This window comes from Meles meles, chromosome 3, assembly GCF_922984935.1.
Source record: "Meles meles chromosome 3, mMelMel3.1 paternal haplotype, whole genome shotgun sequence".
Classification (NCBI taxonomy): Eukaryota; Metazoa; Chordata; class Mammalia; order Carnivora; family Mustelidae; genus Meles; species Meles meles.
The window spans coordinates 145,317,406-145,339,456 of NC_060068.1; the positions used below are offsets into that span (position 1 = coordinate 145,317,406).

Here is a 22,051-nt window from a genome sequence, read left to right on the forward strand (position 1 = left end):
CAGGGAGATTGTTATCAAAAAGGAAGGGTGCTAGTGGAATTTACTATCGTGCAACATACTCATTAATTTATTTTTTTCATCAAATATTAGTTGTAAATTCCCATAACACAGAGAAAAGAAATTAAAACTATGGTGGGAAAAAAAAAGGGTTGGCATTTGTTATTCAATATGATGATTCATACGATGGTTTGTGAAACAAACAAAAAAAGAGATGAGCTTCCATCTGTATTTGTGTATTCATCCAATAATATTTCAGGAGTCTCTAAACACCAAGGGTAAGATACTTGGTCTATGTGGGAAGAAGATGTAAGTCAGCAGCCCTATAAATGTTAAGATGCCATGTTTATAAGACAGCTAGTTCTTAGATTGTTTTTCTAGACTTAACTCTAATAAACATTTTGTTCATCAAAACTCTCTACAGCCTTGATAAAAGATAATAAATTTAAAGTTCATAAGTAATAGGAAAAGTATAATTTTAGTCTTTCTACATCCTCACTAACTTGCTTTTTTGGATTAGAGAGAAATGGTAGAGATTTTTAAAAATTTTTATTTATTTATTTGTCAGAGAGAGAGAGCGCGAGTGCGCAAGAAGGCAGAGTGGCAGGCAGAGGTGGAGAGAGAAGCAGGCTCCCTGTTGAGCAAGGAGCCTGATGCAGGACTGGATCCCAGGACCCTGGGATCATGACCTGAGTTGAAGGCAGCGGCTTAACCGACTGAGCCACCCAGGCGTCCCAGAAATGGTAGAGATTTAATTTTTTCCTTGTTTTTAGGGAAACATTTAAAGATCATAATCCAACTATCACTGTTTTTACTTCTTGATTTCTGAGAATATTTTAACTTAAAAAAAGTCTCTGAAGAGAAGACAGATTGTCAAATGCTGATAATATGCGTGCATTGCTTCAACTTTCACTGTGATTTTCTACGTCTTAGAGACTGAACCAACACAATTTATCACATTGACTCAATCAAAGCTATAGGTACAAAATGGATGTGATACTGCTATTACTTGGGGTAAGTGAATAAAAACGTGCTTTACTGTTTTACATGCAGCTGCTAAATTGCTTAGGAGCAATTAAGAAGTCTCTTTTTAGAGATGTTTGATCACCTCAAAAATATTAAAGCTCTAACAGACATGTTAAGGCACAAGTCAACAAGTAGTTATCTAAAATCCACTTGAGTGGATTGACTAGTATTCCAAAAAGACATGCCCAAGTCCTAGCAGTCGGAACCTGTGAACATGCCCTTATTTGGAAAAAGGGTCATTTGGAGCCGCCTGGGTGACTCAGTTGGCTAAGCTTCTGCCTTCAGCTCAGGTTATGATCTCCAGCCCAGCTTGGGGCTCCCTGCCTGCAGACAGTCTGGTTCTCACTCTGACCCTCCGCCTGCTCCTGTGCTCATTCTCTCTCTCCCTCCCTCTCAGATAAATAAATAAAATCTTAAAAAAAAAAAAAAAAAGAAAGGGGTTTGTTGCAGTTGTAATTAAGGATCTCCAGATGAGGTCCTTCCATTTAGGATGGGCTCTAAATTCACTGATGAGTATACTATAAGAGACCGGAGAGGCAAAGACACAGAAACTCAAGGAAGACAGGCATGTGGAGACAGAGGCAGAGACTGCAGTTATGCTCCCACAAGCTCAGGCATACAAGGGGTGACAGCAGCCCCCAGAAGCTAGGAGAGAGGCATGGAAGAGATTCTCCCTGTGAACCTCCAGGGGGAACAAACATTGTTGGCACCTTGATCGCAGACTCTGGCCTCCAGCACTCTGAAGGAATAAATTTCTGTTGTAGGAAACTAATGCATCTATAAAATAGCCAGTGGAAGTTATTATTATTTTTAAAATTTTCTAAATTCTTCTCCAGGTCACTTTGGTAAAGCTCTTTATCACAAGTGGCATGCAGAACAAAAGGCTTTAAATACAAATTGAAGAAGATAATAATTATGATGTCATTCCAAGGCACACATGACTTACATTAGAAGACGACCATCCACTTGGGTATAGCACAGGATAACCATCTGATGTCAAGTTGGGAAATGAAATTGACAGCTTAAGTTCTGGCATTGGAAAATGTCCACTCTTTCTAATCTACAGGAAAAAAAAAATTAATCCTCTCTTCCTCTTCCAACAGCACCCTTTCTGCATTAGGTAGGACATTTGTCCTTAAGTGATGAATTAAGTTGTGTAATATTTTGAATCTGAAAGTGAATGCAGGCGCTTATGGCACTGGACAGAGAACTGGCATGATTAAACAAGAATAAAATAGGGATGTTTAATAGTGCCTTATGTATTAGCTATAATGTATATTATTCTTTCATCTTCCCACTCCCAAAATAGGACTGGGATTAAGAAAAGTCAGAATTAAATTTCTTTATGCTCATCATCTTTTTGGACCTCCTAGTCTTTTGGAGGTGGGAAGGAAGGAGAACATTTACTTGACCCACTCAGCACAGGTGAGCCTATTTTGTTTGACTCAACCAGTTTGTTGTAACCCCTTAAGCCCACAAATCATTTCTCAGCCCAGCCACATGGCTTCTGCCACCACTGCACAGGCAAACCAGATAACCATCTGCTTCCTTTCACTATCCTATCTCCAGCTAGGGCTACTATTGTCAATAATGACTGATCATCCAGTTGGATGAGAGTCACATTGATTCTTCTCTCATTGCCTATATGTTTTTATCTACTAAACTACAATTCCCACTGAATATCACAGCATGCCACCAATGGTGAGTGTAGCTCATAGGGAAGGAAAGCCAGGCAGGATGAAATTCATCAGGAAGTTGAATTTACTATTCAAAAGTCCTCACAGGTAGAATTGGAGCAACCAGGTGCTATGGGCCTCCCTTCTTCCACTCAAGCATAATTTTCAGGACCTACACCTTCTTTACATCTTCCCTAGGCTGAATTCCTAGGTGAGTAGGGAGCTCCTTAAATCTAGCTGCCAGAAAATCCAACTGATCTATTTAACTGAGCCTTCTGGACTGGGAGTTACACAGATCTGAAACAATTCCCTGTGGTTGCTAAAAACGAAATGCATCCCTTAATCTTGGAATTCTAGGAATTCCTGACCAGCTGTGCCTGGCCTCTTAAGCGTGCTCCTTGACTCTTGTCCCTTTTTATTGTAATATGCCTTAAACTTGCCTGCCATGGTCTCCCACTCTAATTCCATCTGTTTTCTGGTAAATAATAAAAAAAATCATGTAATCTGCTATTAACATTTATTTTCTTCTGATTAAAAACAATGTTCTTTACAGAAACATTGAAAATATTGAAAATAAATGGGAAGTTTTCTACAATTCTACTACATTGGTAACACTTTAGTGTACAATTTATCTATCATTTGCATATATGTATACATCATAAAATTCGTATCATATAAAATACAAGATTTGGCACCCCATTTATAAAATGTATTGTCATGGTCTTTTACCATAAACTTAGAGATTCCTTGAGAATATGACTTTCATTCGCTGCTTAATAATAACCATGATATCAATATTTATTTATGTTCAATATTTATTTATATTCCAGACATTATGCTAATTCTCTTATTTACATTATTGCCTTTAACCTTGTTAACAACCGTATGAGGTAGATTCTCTTAATATCCCTACTTTACCTATAAGAAGAAAGGTTAAATTGGGAATAAAGAACTTTCAAGGTCACAGAGCTAGTAAATAGCAGAATTAAGTTTTTTTTAAATCTAAAATGTGTCCTCTTTAGCTGTCTCTCCCTTGAATAATTATCTGATAATTTATTTAAGCAATTTTATGTGGTTAAACTTTTATATTGTTCCCAGGTTTCAACTTTTAAACTGCTATAAATGATACTGGTAACAGTATTTTCCAGGGGTGCCTGGCTGGCTCAGTCAGGAAAGATGTGACTCTTGATCTTGGGGTCGTGTGTTTGAGCCCCATGTTGGGTGTTGAGATTACTTACAAATAAGTAAACAAACAAACAAACAAATAAACCAATAAACTTAAAAAAAGAGTATCTCTGAGAATAAGTCTTTGTATCACCAATAATTTTCTATGGTACATTTCTAGTAGTAAATTCATTCATGGGTCTCACCTAAGAAAATGTTCACTTTTTTTTTTTTTCCAATTCCATTACTCCAACTTTAAGTTTTATCCCAGCAAAATAATGAGATTAAAAAAATTATGGTCAGGGATATTCTTAACAATGTTATTTATATCAGCATTATTTATAATAGTTTAAGAGTACCTATTTCAAGTTTGGACCCTAGTAAACCATGAGAAGATCTATAATATTCAAAATTCATTCCTCCCTCCTTCCCTCCCTCCCTCCCTTCCTTCCTTTGTTCCTTCCTTGTGTTTTTGTTGAATTCTTTAATCTAGGAAAACAAATAGGGCTAGAAGAACTTGGCAGCCAAAATTTCAAAAATTAATCTCAGTAATAAGATGAGTGTCATTCATGCTAATTTCCACCATAAGCTTGTCATAGAAATTTTAGCAAAGAGCACAGATTAAAAACAATGGAATGAATCTTGAGAGGATACATTTATTTTACTTGTAAGAGAAATTCCTTTTCCACTGTTGGCAATTTCCAAAGAGACTGAGACTATTTTCACATATAATAATGTTGTATTATTTCATACTTCTGAATACATATTTAAATTCATCATTTGAATTGGACCCTCTTTTACTTGAGTAATATTAACTTTAGTCTGTGTCTGTAAGTAGGCATTACCTAAAATGAAAGTCTGGTTCAGCTCCATAAATTGCTTGCTATAATGGTTAGGAAAAATTCATTATGAGGAATTCAAAGATAAAAATAATTGTTGTAATAGAAAACATCACTTAAGGATATGGTAGGAGGAACGTAAGTTACACTATGATACCTATGGAAGGCAGCAATGAGGAGAATGAGATATGTATTTATTTGTTGAGTAAAGTAAAATATTACCAAGATATGTGAAGTAATCAATTTCTGAAATAGACATAATTATTTTTTATAAGTGCATTTCTCACTCATACGGAAAAAATAATGTAAATAAAATCTATAGGTTTATAGATAGTGTCTCTTTGGTTTTATAAACTTACTTTTTCTAGGAAGTCAACCAAAGCATGTGTTAGGAGGAAATTTGTGCCTTAGTTTTTAAAATTGCTTCAAAGTGTAATTATAAACAATTCTTTGAGTAAAATTATTTCAAAATAGTGAAATTATAAAATACAGAGATTAACTGTTGAATCAACATGTTTCTATGTGTCTGTTAATACTTTCATTTAATTTATAAGCTTATAAATTACTCCTTGACAATATTAATTTAGAGGTAGATTCTTACCAAGTAGAAGATATTAATTTCATCTCCAATGTCCTCAGTAGAATTAATAACTTCAGGGACAGTCTCATTGGCCGCAATTGAAATATGGTATTCACTTGCAGAGCTTAGAATTAATTGGAAGAAGAAAAACAAAACACAATGAAGTTTAACTTTTACTTGACCTCACTCTTTTTCTTTCTTTATACCAGGTAATCCCACAGAAAGTACTTGTAGAGATTTCAAGTAAGAGGTAAATTCTTTTGCCCTGAAACCTACAGTTAATTCTTTGAGGAGGGTGAGAATGAGAAAGACTATATAATTTAGTTCAGTAAGTCACTGATGCTAATTTGGCCTTAAAATGTCAAAATATATACAACCTTAAAATAAAAGTTTCATTGTTACCAAGTGAAAGTTTCTATTAATTCACTAATATCATTTATATTTTGTGAATAATGAGGCTAAAACTTAATATTTTTAGTAGTGCTGAATTTTAAATAGATTTTAAAAAAGTTAAGCTTTTCATATTAAAGTCCTATATTTACTGCTAAATTTAAAAATTCATTCTTTCCCATACAACTTCTCCATGTTCTTTGGATGAACTTGGTGGAATGAAGTATAATAAAAATACATAGGTGTTTGCCAAAATTTTATTTTAATAAAATGAAAAATACTTGGCAAAATCATTGTACCAAGGGAAGTGGATAACAACAGATAGAAAACAGCAAATAGAATTCAGAGGCTAAGTAATATATACAAAATCTATTTGTATATATACCATATAATCCTCTCATTTTTGTTGTTATCAGAAAAAGCAAAGTACCATAGAAAATAAATTAATAAAATAAGACTTTTAGGCTAAACTTGCCTCTGATTCTTATACTTTTTATATACATTGCATGTATTTTTTTTTTTTTTTTTAGCAAAAGCTTGGAGTCTTGCTTAAGCAAGAGAATTTGTAGTGGGAAACATTGCCAATATGATTTGTGTTTGGATAGATTGAAAGTTCTTAGGGGAAAGGACAATTTATGAATAATGCAAGAAGTAAACAGCCCTTATCAATAAGAAAGATTTAATCTAGTGTGTCCAGAATGGCCAGGCTGATCAGATCCCTCACAATGAGAAATTATGGCTAAGAAATATGCTGGTGACCTCCAAGAACACTAGCATTTGTAAATTACTTCTCCTAGGTCTTCAGAGTTTAGACTGGACTGGTAATGAGTTTAGAGTGAACTGCTAATGCAATCCAGGATCATTAGCACCTCACATATAAGATTATTTAGCATGCGGGGACTTTAGAGGGCATGAAAATTTTCCAGAGGGCCTGTTTAATATGGATTTCTGGGCCCCAGAGTACTGAATCAGATTCAGTAGATTGGGGGTGGGGCCAAGAATTTATCTAGTTCCCAGGTGCTCCTGATGCCCTTGGCTAGGAACCACCCTTTGAGAACCACTGGGTTTGTTGAAAGGCATCAACATAAAAATGCAGTTTCCTCCTACCTGTAAAACTGAAGTCCAACTTCATATTTTACCGGGATAGAAATGTTTACTTCATTATCAGAAAGGGCTTCAGGAGGTTCTTCACTGTCACTAGAAAATACACAGCATGTTCAGACAAATCATGAAACTATTGACTATTTAGAGACATTTCTGAGCATTTGAAAGGCAAGCTTATCTTGCCAACTAAACAAAAGCATAAAAGAGTAGAATTCTTGTTTTTGTGTTGTTGTTGTTGTTGTTGTTCAGTCAGGGTAGGGAGGGAGGTCAGAGATGGGTATTATTAAATTTCCCAAGTTGATTCTGAATTGTAGCTAGGGTTGAAAACCAGAATGATATAGTCCAAGGTTTCTCAAACTTCTATAAGATTATGGGTAAGTAACTTTGGCTCAATCATTAAATACACAGATTACTGGGCTTTGCTCCTAGAAATATAGATTTAGTAGGTAGGTTTCAGCTGGGACTTAGGAATTTGTGTTTTTAACATAGATCAGAAAGTGATTCTTATTTACTCCTCACAGATGAGGACCTCACAAAGAGATGTGACTAGGTTTACATGGTGGAAAGTCAATATAAAATCTTTGGTTTTCTTGTTTTAATTGTCTTTCCATGCTTATTATTTGATGCTTATGTTATTTGTTAAAGATTTATTCCCTTGATTTAAGTTGTCATTTAAATTATACATTATGTAAAGGCATGAATATTTATACATGCATATGCATATCTCATACTCCCATGTGTTTAAAAAAAAAGCACAGTGAGGGATATAACAGTTACCAACACTGGCTCTGGGGTCAGCATGTATGGGATTGTTATTTACTTTCTCTTTGCCTTGGTTTCTTCATCTATAAAATGGGGATTTATCATAAGTGATAAATAAATGATGACTATAGTACATGTAAAGTTCTTAACATTGTGCCTAGATGTAGGAAATAATGGATGCTAGCTTTCATTACTTTTATCACACACACCCTCTCCACCAAGTGACCAAGCACCTAGCATTTGGTCTCACAGAATGGGCAATGAGGACCTCTCAATGGCTTTGCCAAGTGTGCTAAGTGGCTTGGTGTGAGCTAGAGTAGAGCAAAAGCAGCACCCTACTTTGGGTTATAGATATTTGTGGGACAGGGCTTTTGCTATAACTGGTCCCCTCTTCTCCTATCTGTTCCCTACTGTGGCCAAATTAGTCTTCCTAAGAAACAGCTAGTTCTGTATATAAACTTCACCCCTCAAAAACTTTTCTGGCTCCTTATGGTTTGCTTAGTTAAGTAAACGTGCCTTATTCTGACATTCAATACTCACCACAACATGGTGGGATGCACACTCCCTGTTTATCTTCTGTTACCCCTTTTTGTATTCTCTGTATTTGAGATAAAATGGATTACCTGATATTCCCTCAGTAGGTCTAGTGGTTCACTACTGAGTTTTTGCTCAAGCTGTGTACTTTTCCTAAAATGCTCTATCTAATTCCATTTACTAACCTATGAATTGCTACCCAACCTTTAAGGTCCTTCTTAATTATAATCTCCTTGATAAAGGTCTCTTGGGGTCTCATTGCCAAGTAGATATAACTTAACCTCTACTATGTCCCTGATACACAGTTTTTATTTCTCTAATGCATTTTCCTTGTTGCACCCTATATTATAATAATTTATATATTAGTCTTAGCCCTCTATTTAATGTTTACTCTATGAAGTTTAAATCCTTATTAATTTTTATATTCCCTATAGTGATGAATTCAATATCTTGTCTGTAGTAGATGCCAAATAAATATTTGTTGAGCTGGATTAAATTGAGCATACAGAATTCATTTACCCATTAATTTATTTTCTCATTTATTTATTCAATCTATATTTATTCAGCAATTATTGGATGTGAGGCACCACGCTATATACTGGGGAATAAAGCAACAAAAGACAGAATTTTATCTCAAGGAGTTTATGGTCCAGTGAGTGACAATACTTAGAAGAAAGCTAAGACACTATTTCAATTGCCTCATTAGCCTTTTGTTATTTGTTATTTGTTATATGGGTGTTCTGTGATATCTTTCAGAAGCTCTGACTGATTTGGATAAAATGTATTAAACTACAAAAGGGCATCATAAAACTCTAAGTCCATCTAATGATCCAGTTGAACTTGATAGGCAGCCAGTACAAGTTAAAATAGCAATCCTGTAGGGGCGCCTGGGTGGCTCAGTGGATTAAGCTGCTGCCTTCGGCTTAGGTCATGATCTCAGGTCCTGGGATCGAGCCCCGCATCGGGATCGAGCCCCGCATCGGGATCGAGCCCCGCATCGGGATCGAGCCCCGCATCGGGATCGAGCCCCGCATCGGGCGGGCTCTCTGCTCCGCAGGGAGCCTGCTTCCCTTCCTCTCTCTCTGCCTGCCTCTCTGCCTACTTGTGATCTCTCTCTCTGTCAAATGAATAAATAAAATCTTTAAAAAAAATAGCAATCCTGTAGAAATTTTTAAATACAATCCTGTAGAAATTTTTAAATACATTTGAATGCAATTTGGCAGATGTAAGTGATGTGTGATGTGTGATTGCAACATGTTTTACAGCTCATACAGCTCATAGAATCAATGCTTTAATATTGGTAGGTGCATTAATTCTAAATTTCTTATTTTAAGTTAATCATAAGGATATTTTTGTGAAGTAAAGGGGTTCACTCCTTCTACTTTTACTGGTCTCATAAAAGCTGTAAAAGTTCCAGTGAGTTGATAAAGCAAAATATTCTAAATAATGAAATTACATACTTATACATTGACATACACATACACTCACGCATACATATCAACCAACCTTGTTGTGCTTAAGTGAATGATCACATTTTCCATGAGATAAGATGTGTTAAACTGAAATAATATTTTGAAAGTAACCTATGAAATAAAAATATTTTTAGTTTAGTAACAGATAAAGTAGTAAATTGTTTACATCGGTGAAAATATTTAATTACATTAATGATATTACCTAGACTGAAACTGCAAAGTTATTTAAGAAATATTACCTTAGAAAATAAAACCTAATCACATCTCAAAAACAGAACAAGATATACATATATTTTTAGGTGTAAATAGATAATATGCTTTGTATATTAATATTGAATTTAAACACTTTAATCAAATCACATTAATAAAAATAATTTATACTAAATCAACTATTACCATGAAGGTACATTCTATGTATTATATTACCATTTCTACCAAATCACAATCATAAGCAATGTAATTATGAAATAGTCATAATTAAAGCCTCTTTAATATGTAAACTTCTACCACCTATATATGTTCATTATAAAATAGGGGAAAACCTACTTGGTTCCATTAATTTGATAGTACAAAAAAGTTTTGGACTTTTAAGGAATAAAAACAAAATGAAAAAATAAAAGACTTATTTATAATAAAGTAAACTATAATAATAATAATGTAGTAAGTTTTGCTTACAAATTGCATAGTTAAAATAATACCTAAGAAAAACTGGAAAACGTTTTTGTTATACCTACATTCTGATACAGGTAACTTATTTTTAAAAACTATGCCTGAGCATATAAAGTATATAATTAAGACTCTTCATAAACACTGACAGGCAGGCCAGAAACTGGATTACTTATTTGAAGAAATAGGTCCTCAACAAAGATCTAGTCCAAGACCACTCATGATAATCTTTATAAAGCTGTATTTCCTGTTCTGAAAACTAATCCTGGTTTGTGCTAACTAGAGTGTTTTGGAATTTGGCCAGCCAAAAAGATGGCTCAAAATGCACAATTAATAGAGACTACATAAAATTTTACCTTTGTGATTAAGTGCCAGACAGGACAGAGTTTGATATTGAAAGCTCTTTTAATCAGTTTAGGCCCATGCAGAGACGGGATGACTAGAATTCAGGTGTCATGAGATTTGCATGGTTGTACCATATAATGTGTGGAGTTTTCTTTTGTACTTTCTTTGCCACATATATTTTGAGTTACATTAAAAAAATGCAGATCTGCAGTATGCTTCTTGCTTTGAAATAATAATCATAATTCTAATAGGAGATTACTGGGTGGGTTGAACTATAATACTTCACAAAGGATCAAACTGCCAAATTGTCTCTCAGTGAGCTCATTTTTCCCTGCCTTTCATTAGACCCCTGACTGGCCTGAACATTTAAGTTTTGGCATTTTTGAATCTTTAGACCTCAGGAAGATACTAGCAGAGAAGTAGGGTTGAAGAAGGTCCTATTCCATATTGACATGATCCTGAAATGCTTAAACCATAAATCTAGATCTTGATGTCAAAGCATATTCAAAGTGTAAAGCCCATGCAAAAATCCCTTGCAAATTATCTTCTCATCTCTATATTGATGGCATGAGATGCTTGGATTTAAGCTTTTACCCTAAGTAGCGAGGAATTGTTTTTTTTTTTATTTTTTAAGATTTTATTTATTTATTTGACAGAGAGAGAGATCACAAGTAGGCAGAGAGGCAGGCAGAGAGAGAGGAGGAAGCAGGCTCCCTGCGGAGCAGAGAGCCCGATGCGGGGGCTCGATCCCAGGACCTGAGATCATGACCTGAGCCGGAGGCAGCGGCTTAATCCACTGAGGCAGCGGCTTAATCCACTGAACCACCCAGGTGTCCTGCGAGGAATTGTTAAAGAAAGAAAAAAGTGATTGAAAAATAATTAAGATTGCAATTAATATCTCTAAATGCTAAAATGTAACACAGACTATATCATTATTCTTAAGGAAATGGAGATAATTCCATGGTTAATTAAAGTGGTCAGAGGAAGGTGTAGAAATGAGTTGAAATTCACTATTTCTATATCAAAATAGAGGAATCATGGGTGTATTTTTCAAATATGATATATGTTTTATAGATTTTTAGGGAAGAAATGCAATTTCATAACAAATTTCATCTGAGATAGTCAAGAAATGGGCTTGATAATGAGGTTCCTAAAGTAAACTGGTACACCTAGTTATTTTCATAGCTAAAATGGTTTATTGAATTCAATGATAATTACTGTCATTTGTAGTCTTTTCAGTCCTTAGTAGCCATGCCATATGTGTGAAGGGAAAAGACCTTTCTGAATTCTCATTTGCAAAAAGAGGAGCTAAAAGACTTCATTATAGATACATGACTCTGTCATTTCCAGATGTCTAACTCAGTGTTTGTCATCTTTTTAGGATATGCGATAAAGGTGACAAAGATCTATTTTGAAGTTTTATATTAAAAAATATTATAATGTGAAGAAGTTGAGATTGGGACAGTATTTCTATCTTTTTTTAAAAGACTAAGTCAAGTAAGTAAAGTATCTTCTTTTTTTGTTTGTTTTTAAAGATTTTATTTATTTATTTGACAGACAGAGATCACAAGTAGGCAGAGCACCAAGCAGAGAGAGAGGGAGAAGCAGGCTCCCCACTGAGTGGAGAGCCCCATGCAGGGCTCAATCCCAGGACCCTGGGATCATGACCTGAGCAGAAGGGAGAGGCTTTAACCCACTGAGCCACCCAGGCGCCCCAGTAAAGTATCTTCTTATCTCATCACTTTGATTAAATATTTCCCTGATTAACTCAATATGAATAGAGAAGCAAATATTCATACTGAAAAGTAAACTTCAAAGAAAATATATGCAAATATGTTGTTTATCAACTATTTTGTTTTTCATGGAAACAAATAGTGTTTTCAAAAAGACATGAAAGCACTTCCTCACTTCTGTTCAACTACTACTGTAGGTTTTCCCCAGGGTATTTAGGCAAAAAAAAGAAATAAAAGGCATTGGCTTGGGGAGGATGCCTCTATTTGCAGATGACATGATCTTATATATAGAATATCCCAAGGAATCCTCTAAAGAACTATTAGAACTAATAATTTCAGCAAGGTTTCAAGACAAAAGATCAATATTAAAAAATCATTTGTATTTCTATACATGAGCAATAAACAATCTGAAAATAAATTTAAGAAAAGAATTTCATCTAAAATAGCATTAAAAGGGGTGCCTGGGTGGCTCAGTGATTTAAGCATCTGCCTCTTGATTTCAGCTCAGATTATGATCTCAGGGCCATGAGATCAAGCACCATGCTGGGCTCTGTGCTGAGTGTGGAGTCTGTCTAAGATTCTCTCCCTCCCTTTCCATCTGCCCCTCTCCACCACTTTCTCTCTCTTTCAAAAAAAAGAAACAAAAATAAAATAGCATTAAAAAAGAATAAATGCTTAGGAATATGTTTAACCAAGGAAGTGTAAAACTTGTATTATGAAGAATACAAAACATTTTTGAAAATAATTAAAGAAGATCTAAATAAATAGAAAGACATCCCATAGTCACGGATCAAAGACTTAATATCTTGAAGATGGTAATACTCGCCAGACTGATCTGCAGATTCAATGTAATCCCTATCAAACTCCCAGCTGGCCTTTTTAGCAGAAAATGACAAGCTGACCCTAAAGTGCAAATGAAAATACAGGGGACCTGGAAGAGCTAAACAACTTAGAAAAGGGAAACATAGCTGAAAGACTTACATTTTCAGATTGCAAAAGAGTTCAGTAATCAAAACAGTCTACTGACATAAAGACAGACATATAAATCAATGGAATACAGTTAAGAATCAAGAAATAAACCCATACGTTTATGGTCAAGTGACTTTCAATAAAGGAACTACGACAATTCAATGGGGGAATGAATGACCTTTTCAAAAGATGGTGTGGGGCAACTGGATATCCACACGCAAAGAATGAAGTTGGACCCGCTCCTTCTTACACAACACACAAAAGTTCATCAAAATGAATCAGAGACCCAAATGTAACAGCTAAAACTATACAGCTCTTGAAAAGAAACATAGGAGTAGATCTTTGTGATCTTGGGTCAGCAAAGCATGAGGGACAAAAGGATAAATAGATTAATTACACTTCATCAAAGTAAACATCTTGTGTTTCGAAGGGCACCATCAAGAAAGTGAAAAGACAGGGGCGCCTGGGTAGCTCAGTTGGTTAAGCATCTGCCTTTGGCTCAGGTCATGATCCCGGGATCTCAGGATAGAGCTCCATATTGGGCTCCTGCTTCTCTCCCCACCTCTGCCTGCTGCTCCCCCTGCTTGTACTCTCTCTCTGTGTCAAATAAATAAATAAAATCTTTGAAAAAAAGAAAGTGAAAAGACAATGGGAGAAAATACGCAAATCATATATCTGATAAGTGACTTGAAAGCAGAATATATGAAGAGCTCTCACACCTCAATAATAATAACAAAAAAGATATCTCAATTAAAAAAAACAGTAAAGGATCTGAATAGACATTTCTCCAAAGAAGATATACACATGGTCAGTAAGCACATGAAAGCATGTTCAACATCATTAGCTATTAAGGAAATGCAAATCAAAATCATAGGCAGTAACAATGTGAAGAAAGACATACATTGTTGGTAGGAATGGAAAATGATGCAGTCAGTTTGGAAAACAGTTTTGAGGTTTCCTAAAATGTTACACATAGTTATCACCTAACCAAAAAGTTCCACCCTAAAAGAATGGAAAACATCCCACACTAAAACCTGTACACAGATATTCATAGTATTATGCATAGTAGCCAGAAAGTAAAAACAACACAAATGATAGATGAATAAATAAAATGTTACATTCACAAAATGGAATTGTATTTGGAAATAAAAAGGAACTGCTGATACATGGATGAACCTTGAAAACATTTTAGTAAATGAAAAAAGCCAGTTATAAAAGACCACAGATTATATGATTCCATTTATATGAAATGTCCGGAATAGGTAGACTCATAAAGAAAGAAAGTAGATTAGTGGTTGCCTGAGATTGGGGGAGGGATTGGAGGAGAAATAAGAGAAGTAACTGGTAATGTGTACAGAGTTTCTTTTGGGGATACAAAAATGTTCTAAGATTGATTGTAGTGATGGCTGCAGAATTCACCATTTGGTGAATATACAAAAGCCCACTGAACTGTACAGTTTAAATAAGTGAATTTTATGGTATGTGAATTATATATCAATGAGGATATTATTTAAAAGAGAGAGAGAAATGAAAAAGGAGTTTCTATACAAAGTTCTAAAAGATTCTAAAAAATTGGAAGATTTGTTTTGTCTACAGGCCAGAAAAACCTACTACTATCGGATAAAATATCAAGTATAATTTTAAATTTTGTCTTAGTGTTTGAGTTTGACTCATGCACTAATTGACTTTTGATTCCAATATCTCAAAAATCTTGAACTCAACCTTCTTCATCTGCATCATCCTAAAATACCATTAGAGGGATTTATACATTTAACTTTGAGCACAGTATTTTTCATATCCAATTGCCACATGTATGTTTTATAATCTGCTTACCTCTTCTCCTCTTCTCAGGAAAGGATATCCAACCTTACATGTGAGATTTTGATTGGATTCACAACTGTCTTTTTGGATAGCCTTGGAAGAAAAAGTAAGCAGAATTAGAGCAGACACACAAATACTTGAGCTTGGTTTTTCCAGATTTTTCCCAGCTGTGCCTTGGATTCTGTCTTGCTAAGATTTGTCTCTCAGTTTAGCTGGGAGAGTCACAGCATTATGGGATCACCTGTCTCACCATCCATGGAAAACCTGAAAACATTACTTGATGGAGACTGAAAGGCAAGTTACATCGCATATCTTGTCTAGGTGTCCCACTGTACAATGGACGTATTAACAGCATGTGCCACATAGGGTGATTAGGTGGCTGGATGAAATAATCCACACATATCAGACTGCCACATGGAAGCCTGCAATGAGTGGTTGTCATGAGAAGAGTTTTACTCAGTGGTAAGAGCACAGGTTTGGACCTGAGACCACCAGGAGTTCATTTCTGACTCCATCACTATTAGCTTTCTCCTGGTCAAGGAGAAAGGCTCACTTCTCTGAGCCTGATTTTCTGTCGAGTGAGGTCAGTCATACTCAATTTCATCAAACTGTAAATGCCACGGAATAGTAGGAGACTCACCATTATTTTGTGTACGAATAAGAGGAGGGGAAATGCTGCCAGTTAAGTAAATATATCAACTGTAAAATGCGGTTACAGCAAAGTTAAAATGTAACAGAAAGGGTTTATCTTAGAATCTCTGTAGTACAAAAATACCTGTCTACTTAATGAGAATTGAGTAAGAGGAATGCTTAGAACAGTGCCTGGAACATAATATGAGTCAGGAAAAGGTTGTCATTATTATTACGGTTTTTATTGTTAATAGAAGTAGAGGAGACACGTTGTTTATTTTTATAGTCCTCCCTCTCTACCAAAGCCATGAAGTTAGTTGAAGAGGATACTTACTGGCAATGATTTTTAACATAGTCCACATTCCAGAGAAGAATTCAGTGGTAACATTTTTCTAGCATTACTTTGCACATTTGGATTTACAATGAACATTCTTTACTGAATCTAAAATATGTGGTAGTAAGGGAGGACATTTTTTAAGCCTCTGTTAGTCATCATGTCCTTAAGTGGTATCTTAATAAATAGAAATATCAGTGAAAGTCTGAATTTACAGAAACTATACAATAGAGTTCTCATATTGTATGAATAAGGGCATGGTTTTTGATGTGAATCATACATATTACTAATTCATAGACAGAATTGTAAATAAGGGGGATTCATTCAGAGATCAGAATTAAAAGCAAAATTCAAATATGGAAGTACCAATTATTGCTGATATAGTATCTTATGCAGCTGTATGTTATTGCCAAGACGAAAAAAACTGTTATGACAATGACACATTATAATTTAACATCTCTCTTGCCAATGTAAGGATCTTACATAGAAAATGAGAAGCGGTATCTTGATTTTTCTTCATGTAAATATTTTCTGGTCCATATATACATTCCTCTCTCTGCACCTCTGTTCAACTGTCTTGACTCTGTTATGCTTATATTTTTCTTTCAGTTTGTCTCAATTTCAGCTATGTAATGCCTCTATAAAATGTATGATTTTGATACATCAGTGATCCTATCCTCATACTGAATCTAAGAAAAGTCATAGATCTCTAAAGACATTCATCCAAAAAAAAAAACTTTTTAAAAAAAGTTTCATACTTTCACCATTAGCGAGTACTAATAATTTGTCCAAAATGCTCTCTATTCTTCTAAACCCAATAAAAACAATTAGTTCATTAGCAGGAAAAGTAGGCTCAATAAATGATTATTACAAGAATAAACAAATATAAAACTAAAAGTTTACCTCAATTCCTGAAAAAATTAGATTTGGAGAATAGTGCACTATGGTTCTGGTGTTATAGGCACTGTCTTTTTTATTTTTGACCATGAGACTAACATTGAACTTATCGTTATGAGACCTGACAATGAGCAGGTCCTTTTCTGTGGTGGATACTTTCAGGGCGAGGTCCGAGATACATTTATCCTTGTTTCCACAGTCTTTGGTGAAAGGAATCTGAAAATGGTCACAGGAAAGCGTTTTTCAACATTTAGTTAAGCATGATTGAAAATTACTTATTAACCTGCTTAGTGAAATGACCTATTGCCAAACTAAGTTAAGCAACTCATAAAGAGAACAGATTCCACTGCAGAAGCCATGAGGAATTTTAGGTTTATTCCTATAATTTATAGGGAAAAATAATGAACTTCTGAATATAAATTCTTTCAGTCCTTTAGAAAACACACAGTTTTCACACATGTTTTTTGCTGGCTTTAGTCTGCCACAGTAGAATAGTTTCAAAAAGATCAAGTCAAGGGGTGCCTGGGTGGCTCAGCGGGTTAAAGCCTCTGCCTTCCGCTCAGGTCATGATCTTGGGGTCATGGAATCGAGCCCCGCATCTGGCTCTCTCCTCGGCAGGGAGCCTGCTTCCCACCCTCTCTCTGCCTGCCTCTCTGACTCCTTGTGATCTCTCTCTCTCTGTCAAATAAATAAATAAAATCTTTAAAAAAAATCAAATCAAGTACTCTAAGATCTAAATCTATGAGAGAACACTTCGACACTCAACCTCCGTTATGAGATTTTCTATTGAAAAGAATAAAAACCTTAGAAATGTAATAAAGCTCAGAAGTAAAAAATGGTCAAGCCACATAATTTGAGTTTCCTTGACTCATCTTCCCATTAAGCTCCACCCTCTTGTCTAAACCTTCACTAAGAGCTATCCATTCTACCTCTCTTCTGAGCACTCCCAACTCTCCATTGCCACCATCACCTCTAGTCTAGCCATCCTTATTCTTCCTGAACTAATGCAACAGATTCCTAAGTGGTCTCCTGTAAACACTCTTGTTCCAACCACAGTTCCTCCAATCACTCTCCACGTTGCAGCTGGAGGAATCCTTAAAAAGATATAAATCCAGTGCTATCACTGAAACAATTAAAACTACCAACAGCATTCCATTGCTTCAAGATATCTGTGCAGTAGCATAAAGCCCAGAATGACCTGGTTCCTTCCTATGCCTCCCTCCCTATCCCACATCACCTTCCCACCTCGCTCTTCAGGTTCAGCCACACTAGAGAGTTTAGTGCAGTTCCTTTATGCCTCAGACATTTTACACATATTTCTGTGCATAAAACACTGCTCCCTCCACTCCTGTGAATAGGATGGAAAATCCTCCTAGGCTTCAGGTCTCAATTTAAATGTCACAACTTCTGTCTGCTTAGGCAGAAGTTCCCATCAAACAATTAAATTTTCCTCCAGACCACAAGCTTTAATCCAACTAATACCTGTTTCCTAGGTTAGACTGTAAACTCTGAAGCTTGGTACATATAAGACACCCAATCATGATTCTTGAAAGGAGGAAAGTGAAAGTAAAAGATACAGGTGTAGAGAAAACAAATTCCCCACCCTGAACGTTTCCTCCACTGGTGCTACCCCATCTTTCTACTTGCTCACTCAGCTCTTTCTCATGGGCAAGACAATGGACTCTGTGGATTTGGAAGCAGGAGCAGGGTGAATACAGCTCAGACCCTTCCCATGTCTTCTGCTCTTGGGGCAGCCCTGTGCACATGGGAGCCATACATTCTTGCTCTCTATCTTCATCCTGCAAGTTTTATGAGGTGGGCCCCCTTGAAAGAGACCTGAGATTGATGAGCACTGCTGATGATGCACTTGGTTATCTGTGGTCTAAGCCTTGTTCAATAGGAGGACACCCACTATGCCTAAGCCATACCCGAACCCGGTGTTTATTAGTAATAAAGGGAATTCCTGTAGGCTAACCCATGTCCTTCTTTCAATTGGTCCTAAATTTAGGGGAGATAAAAATAGGTGCTATTTGTAAGTTCCTCCAAGAATAGGAAGCAGAAGAGTTGAGAAAAGTCTAGAAGAGTCTCATTCCTTTTTTTTAAAAAAATGAGTTAGGGTTGTATGTGTGTGTGTATGTGTTTTAGGGTTTTTTCCCCCCCAATATGTTCACTTGCAGGCATTCTGAATTAAAAAAAAAATCCGACTTACATATTCATGTACTGAATTTGGGAGGGAATCATCAAGAACAGGCCCATTTTCTGGATCAGTAAGATTAAAATCCAAAGTTATCCTTACAGAGTCCCGAAAGTCATGCTTGTCCTACAGATTGAAACACAACATATTTTATCATTGGTATCATATTTGCTGCATGTTCTGACCTTGTTATGGCTTCCTTCTTCTGTCCCTGTAGGTCAGGGTTACTGGAGCATTTTTGTGCACCTGATCTGACATGATGTCATCAGGCTTTTGCTTCACTGGAGAGAGACTGCCTTCTACCATGATAAGGGACACCGCCAAATGCAAAGGCTTCAGGATGACCAGTTGAGACATCCAGCTTCTCAGCAGCCCTCCTGTAGTAACAGGATGTGCCATACTTTGCCATGTCAGCATATACCACTCTGGGCTCCTTGCATAGGAATATCTTTTCTCTTGAGATCTTGAGCTAAAAACTGCTACATAATACTTCCAACTTCAAATGAACAAAGTTGCTTTAAATTGAGTTGAATTTCATTAGTATAATATATGCCTTGAGTTGCAAGAATTTTATAATGTCAAATGATATGTAAGTAATATGAATGCAATCAATATTGCTTTATAATATCATGAGCAACAGCATCATTTATGGCATGTCTGGGATTATGAGCTTTACACACATTATTGAGAAGTATTTCAACAGTCCTCTGAGATGAATAACTATTATAGTCATTATTTTACAAATGAAAAACTGGGCCTCTAAGAGACTAAACAACTTGGTCAAAATCACTTGGAATGTGGGAAGCTTTAAGACAAATTCCATCTTGGCTGACTCCAGAGCAAATGTCAATGTATCTATTAAAATCCAAAAGAATTTTAGAAATTTTGAAGCTAGATCATTCCTTTTACCACTAAGTGCCTACACATAGCTAGATTCTACATTTTAGACAAATATACACTAAGTGATTTCTAGCAGGTTGAAGGCGGGGGCATATCTGGTTTCATACCCTTTCAAATTTTATACAAGTTCTAACTCCTAAATGCTCAGTTCTGATGAAGTAATTAGGAGGATAGCTCCAGTTTTTTTTTCTTACTGATTATAGATTGATCTTAGTGTTGACAGATAAGTTAATTTTGATATATACTATGGGGAATATTGATTTGAAAATCACCGAAGAAAAATACAGCACACTCACAGGGATGTTTCCTGTCACTTTCCTCCCCTGACTATAATATTTTAAAAATATAGACTATGAATACATCAAGAATACAGAAATAAATCAGAGGTGGGGGGAAATTGGCCTGTTTTCCTTTAAAGTTCCAGGATCGTGTATAAGTCTCAAGTCTGTCTCAGTCACTAAAATCAGTATTTTTGTCATTACATCCACTCTTCCCTCTTTTTTTTTTTTCTTTAAGTATCATGTACATTATAAGAAAATGTTAAAAAACCCCTGCCCTTATTGGGAACATTCTCTCTATACCTAATGACTCAATAAAATGTATTTAAATGTTTCAGACTGGCTTCCTAGTCATCTTTGGAGATTAATAATTTGCTTCCCAAGCCTCCCTTATTAGTGTAATAGAAAGCAACTTAGGTAGCACAAAGCCTATGGATGATAGAAAATAGCAGATTTTTTCTCTTCGATTTAAAGTCAAAGAGTGAAACATATAGTTCAGTGGGCAAGAAAGGACCCCCAAAAACATATGGCCCAACAGTTTCTCCTTAGGACATGTAAGCACTTACATCAAATGTGATTCACATTTGACAGATGAGGCCCACAAAAGTTAAATGATGTTTTCAATTTGAAAGAATAAGTGAATAAATGTAAAAAATGAATGAATGGATGAATGGATGAATGAATTCAGGCTTCTTATCAACTAGTGCCATGTGCCTTCTACTATTCCATAATATATGGATGACTGATAACACACACAGGGAAGACGAAAGATAGTTTTATGAAATGCATCTGGAAATTTGAAGATCAGGCCTGTGATTTTCTGAAAAATAAACGAAGTTTACTTCATCATGTGCACTTTGAAATAAAAATCATAAGATTGACTTGAAATAAGACATTTATGCTTTATTCTTGATTTGGAATAAAGCAGTTATAACATATGATTTACTTGCCAACATGTAGAAGGAGAGCTTAGCGCATTCTGATTCTTCAACTGTGATGTTTCTTTGAATCTTTCTTTCTTGAGTTCCAGAGAAAAAACTTCGTGATATCTGTCTTAGTGAATCTAGTGTGACACGGTACTGCAAATCTGGAAACAAAACGACAGAAATATTTGCTTGGGGTGATTTTCATATGGTTCTGTTCATTAAATTAGCATTACAGAAAAATCTCTTGAGCAAACAGTCAACAGAAAGTTTCTATTACTCAGCTTATCTACACTACTGTAGTACAATGGTAGCCCTGTCATGACGATAACCTTCAGAACTACTTTCTCTGTGTGTGTGTGTGTACATCGGCACATCCACACACTCCTACAACATGTACACCAGCATATCAACTAAATTTCTGATCATGCCTGTGTTTATTGGGTTTTCACTTAAATCATTTTTTTAGTTTAGCAATGTTGAAGCCCTGTTTAGAATATTGATTTTATTTCAATAGACACAAAAATACACACTAACGAATTCTTTTTTTATGAAAAAGTCACTTCAGACTCTTCAAAGCATGTGATAAAAGAAGCTTACCAAATAAGTTTAATAAAATAGGTGTACCAAAATAAAAAACAAGTTAAACCTATACTTTCTAAAAAGGCAATAATTCTACTTATTTGATCGCTTATTTTATAAAAATAAATGAGAGTGAAATAATGCTGTATGTGGAAATGTAAATCATATTTTATATTTCTATACCTAAAACTAGTCAGAGGGCTCTTGGAAAGCATAATTATGCACATGTAGAGCA

The 22,051-nt window shown here is 35.4% G+C and overlaps 1 protein-coding gene across 2 annotated transcripts in view; it reads right to left on the bottom strand.

The window, feature by feature from the left end:
- The window catches only part of ITGA1 (integrin subunit alpha 1), a 168,420-nt gene that overhangs the window by 15,363 nt on the left and 131,006 nt on the right, over positions 1-22,051 (bottom strand). For both annotated transcript variants that reach the window (XM_045998899.1, XM_045998900.1), the window contains 8 exons: positions 21,262-21,398; positions 19,149-19,259; positions 16,946-17,155; positions 15,091-15,171; positions 9,579-9,655; positions 6,780-6,869; positions 5,304-5,406; positions 1,970-2,083 (listed from right to left, as the gene is read on the bottom strand). In XM_045998899.1, the coding sequence (XP_045854855.1) occupies positions 1,970-2,083; positions 5,304-5,406; positions 6,780-6,869; positions 9,579-9,655; positions 15,091-15,171; positions 16,946-17,155; positions 19,149-19,259; positions 21,262-21,398 (923 nt within the window). The remainder of the gene's footprint in view (positions 1-1,969; positions 2,084-5,303; positions 5,407-6,779; positions 6,870-9,578; positions 9,656-15,090; positions 15,172-16,945; positions 17,156-19,148; positions 19,260-21,261; positions 21,399-22,051) is intronic.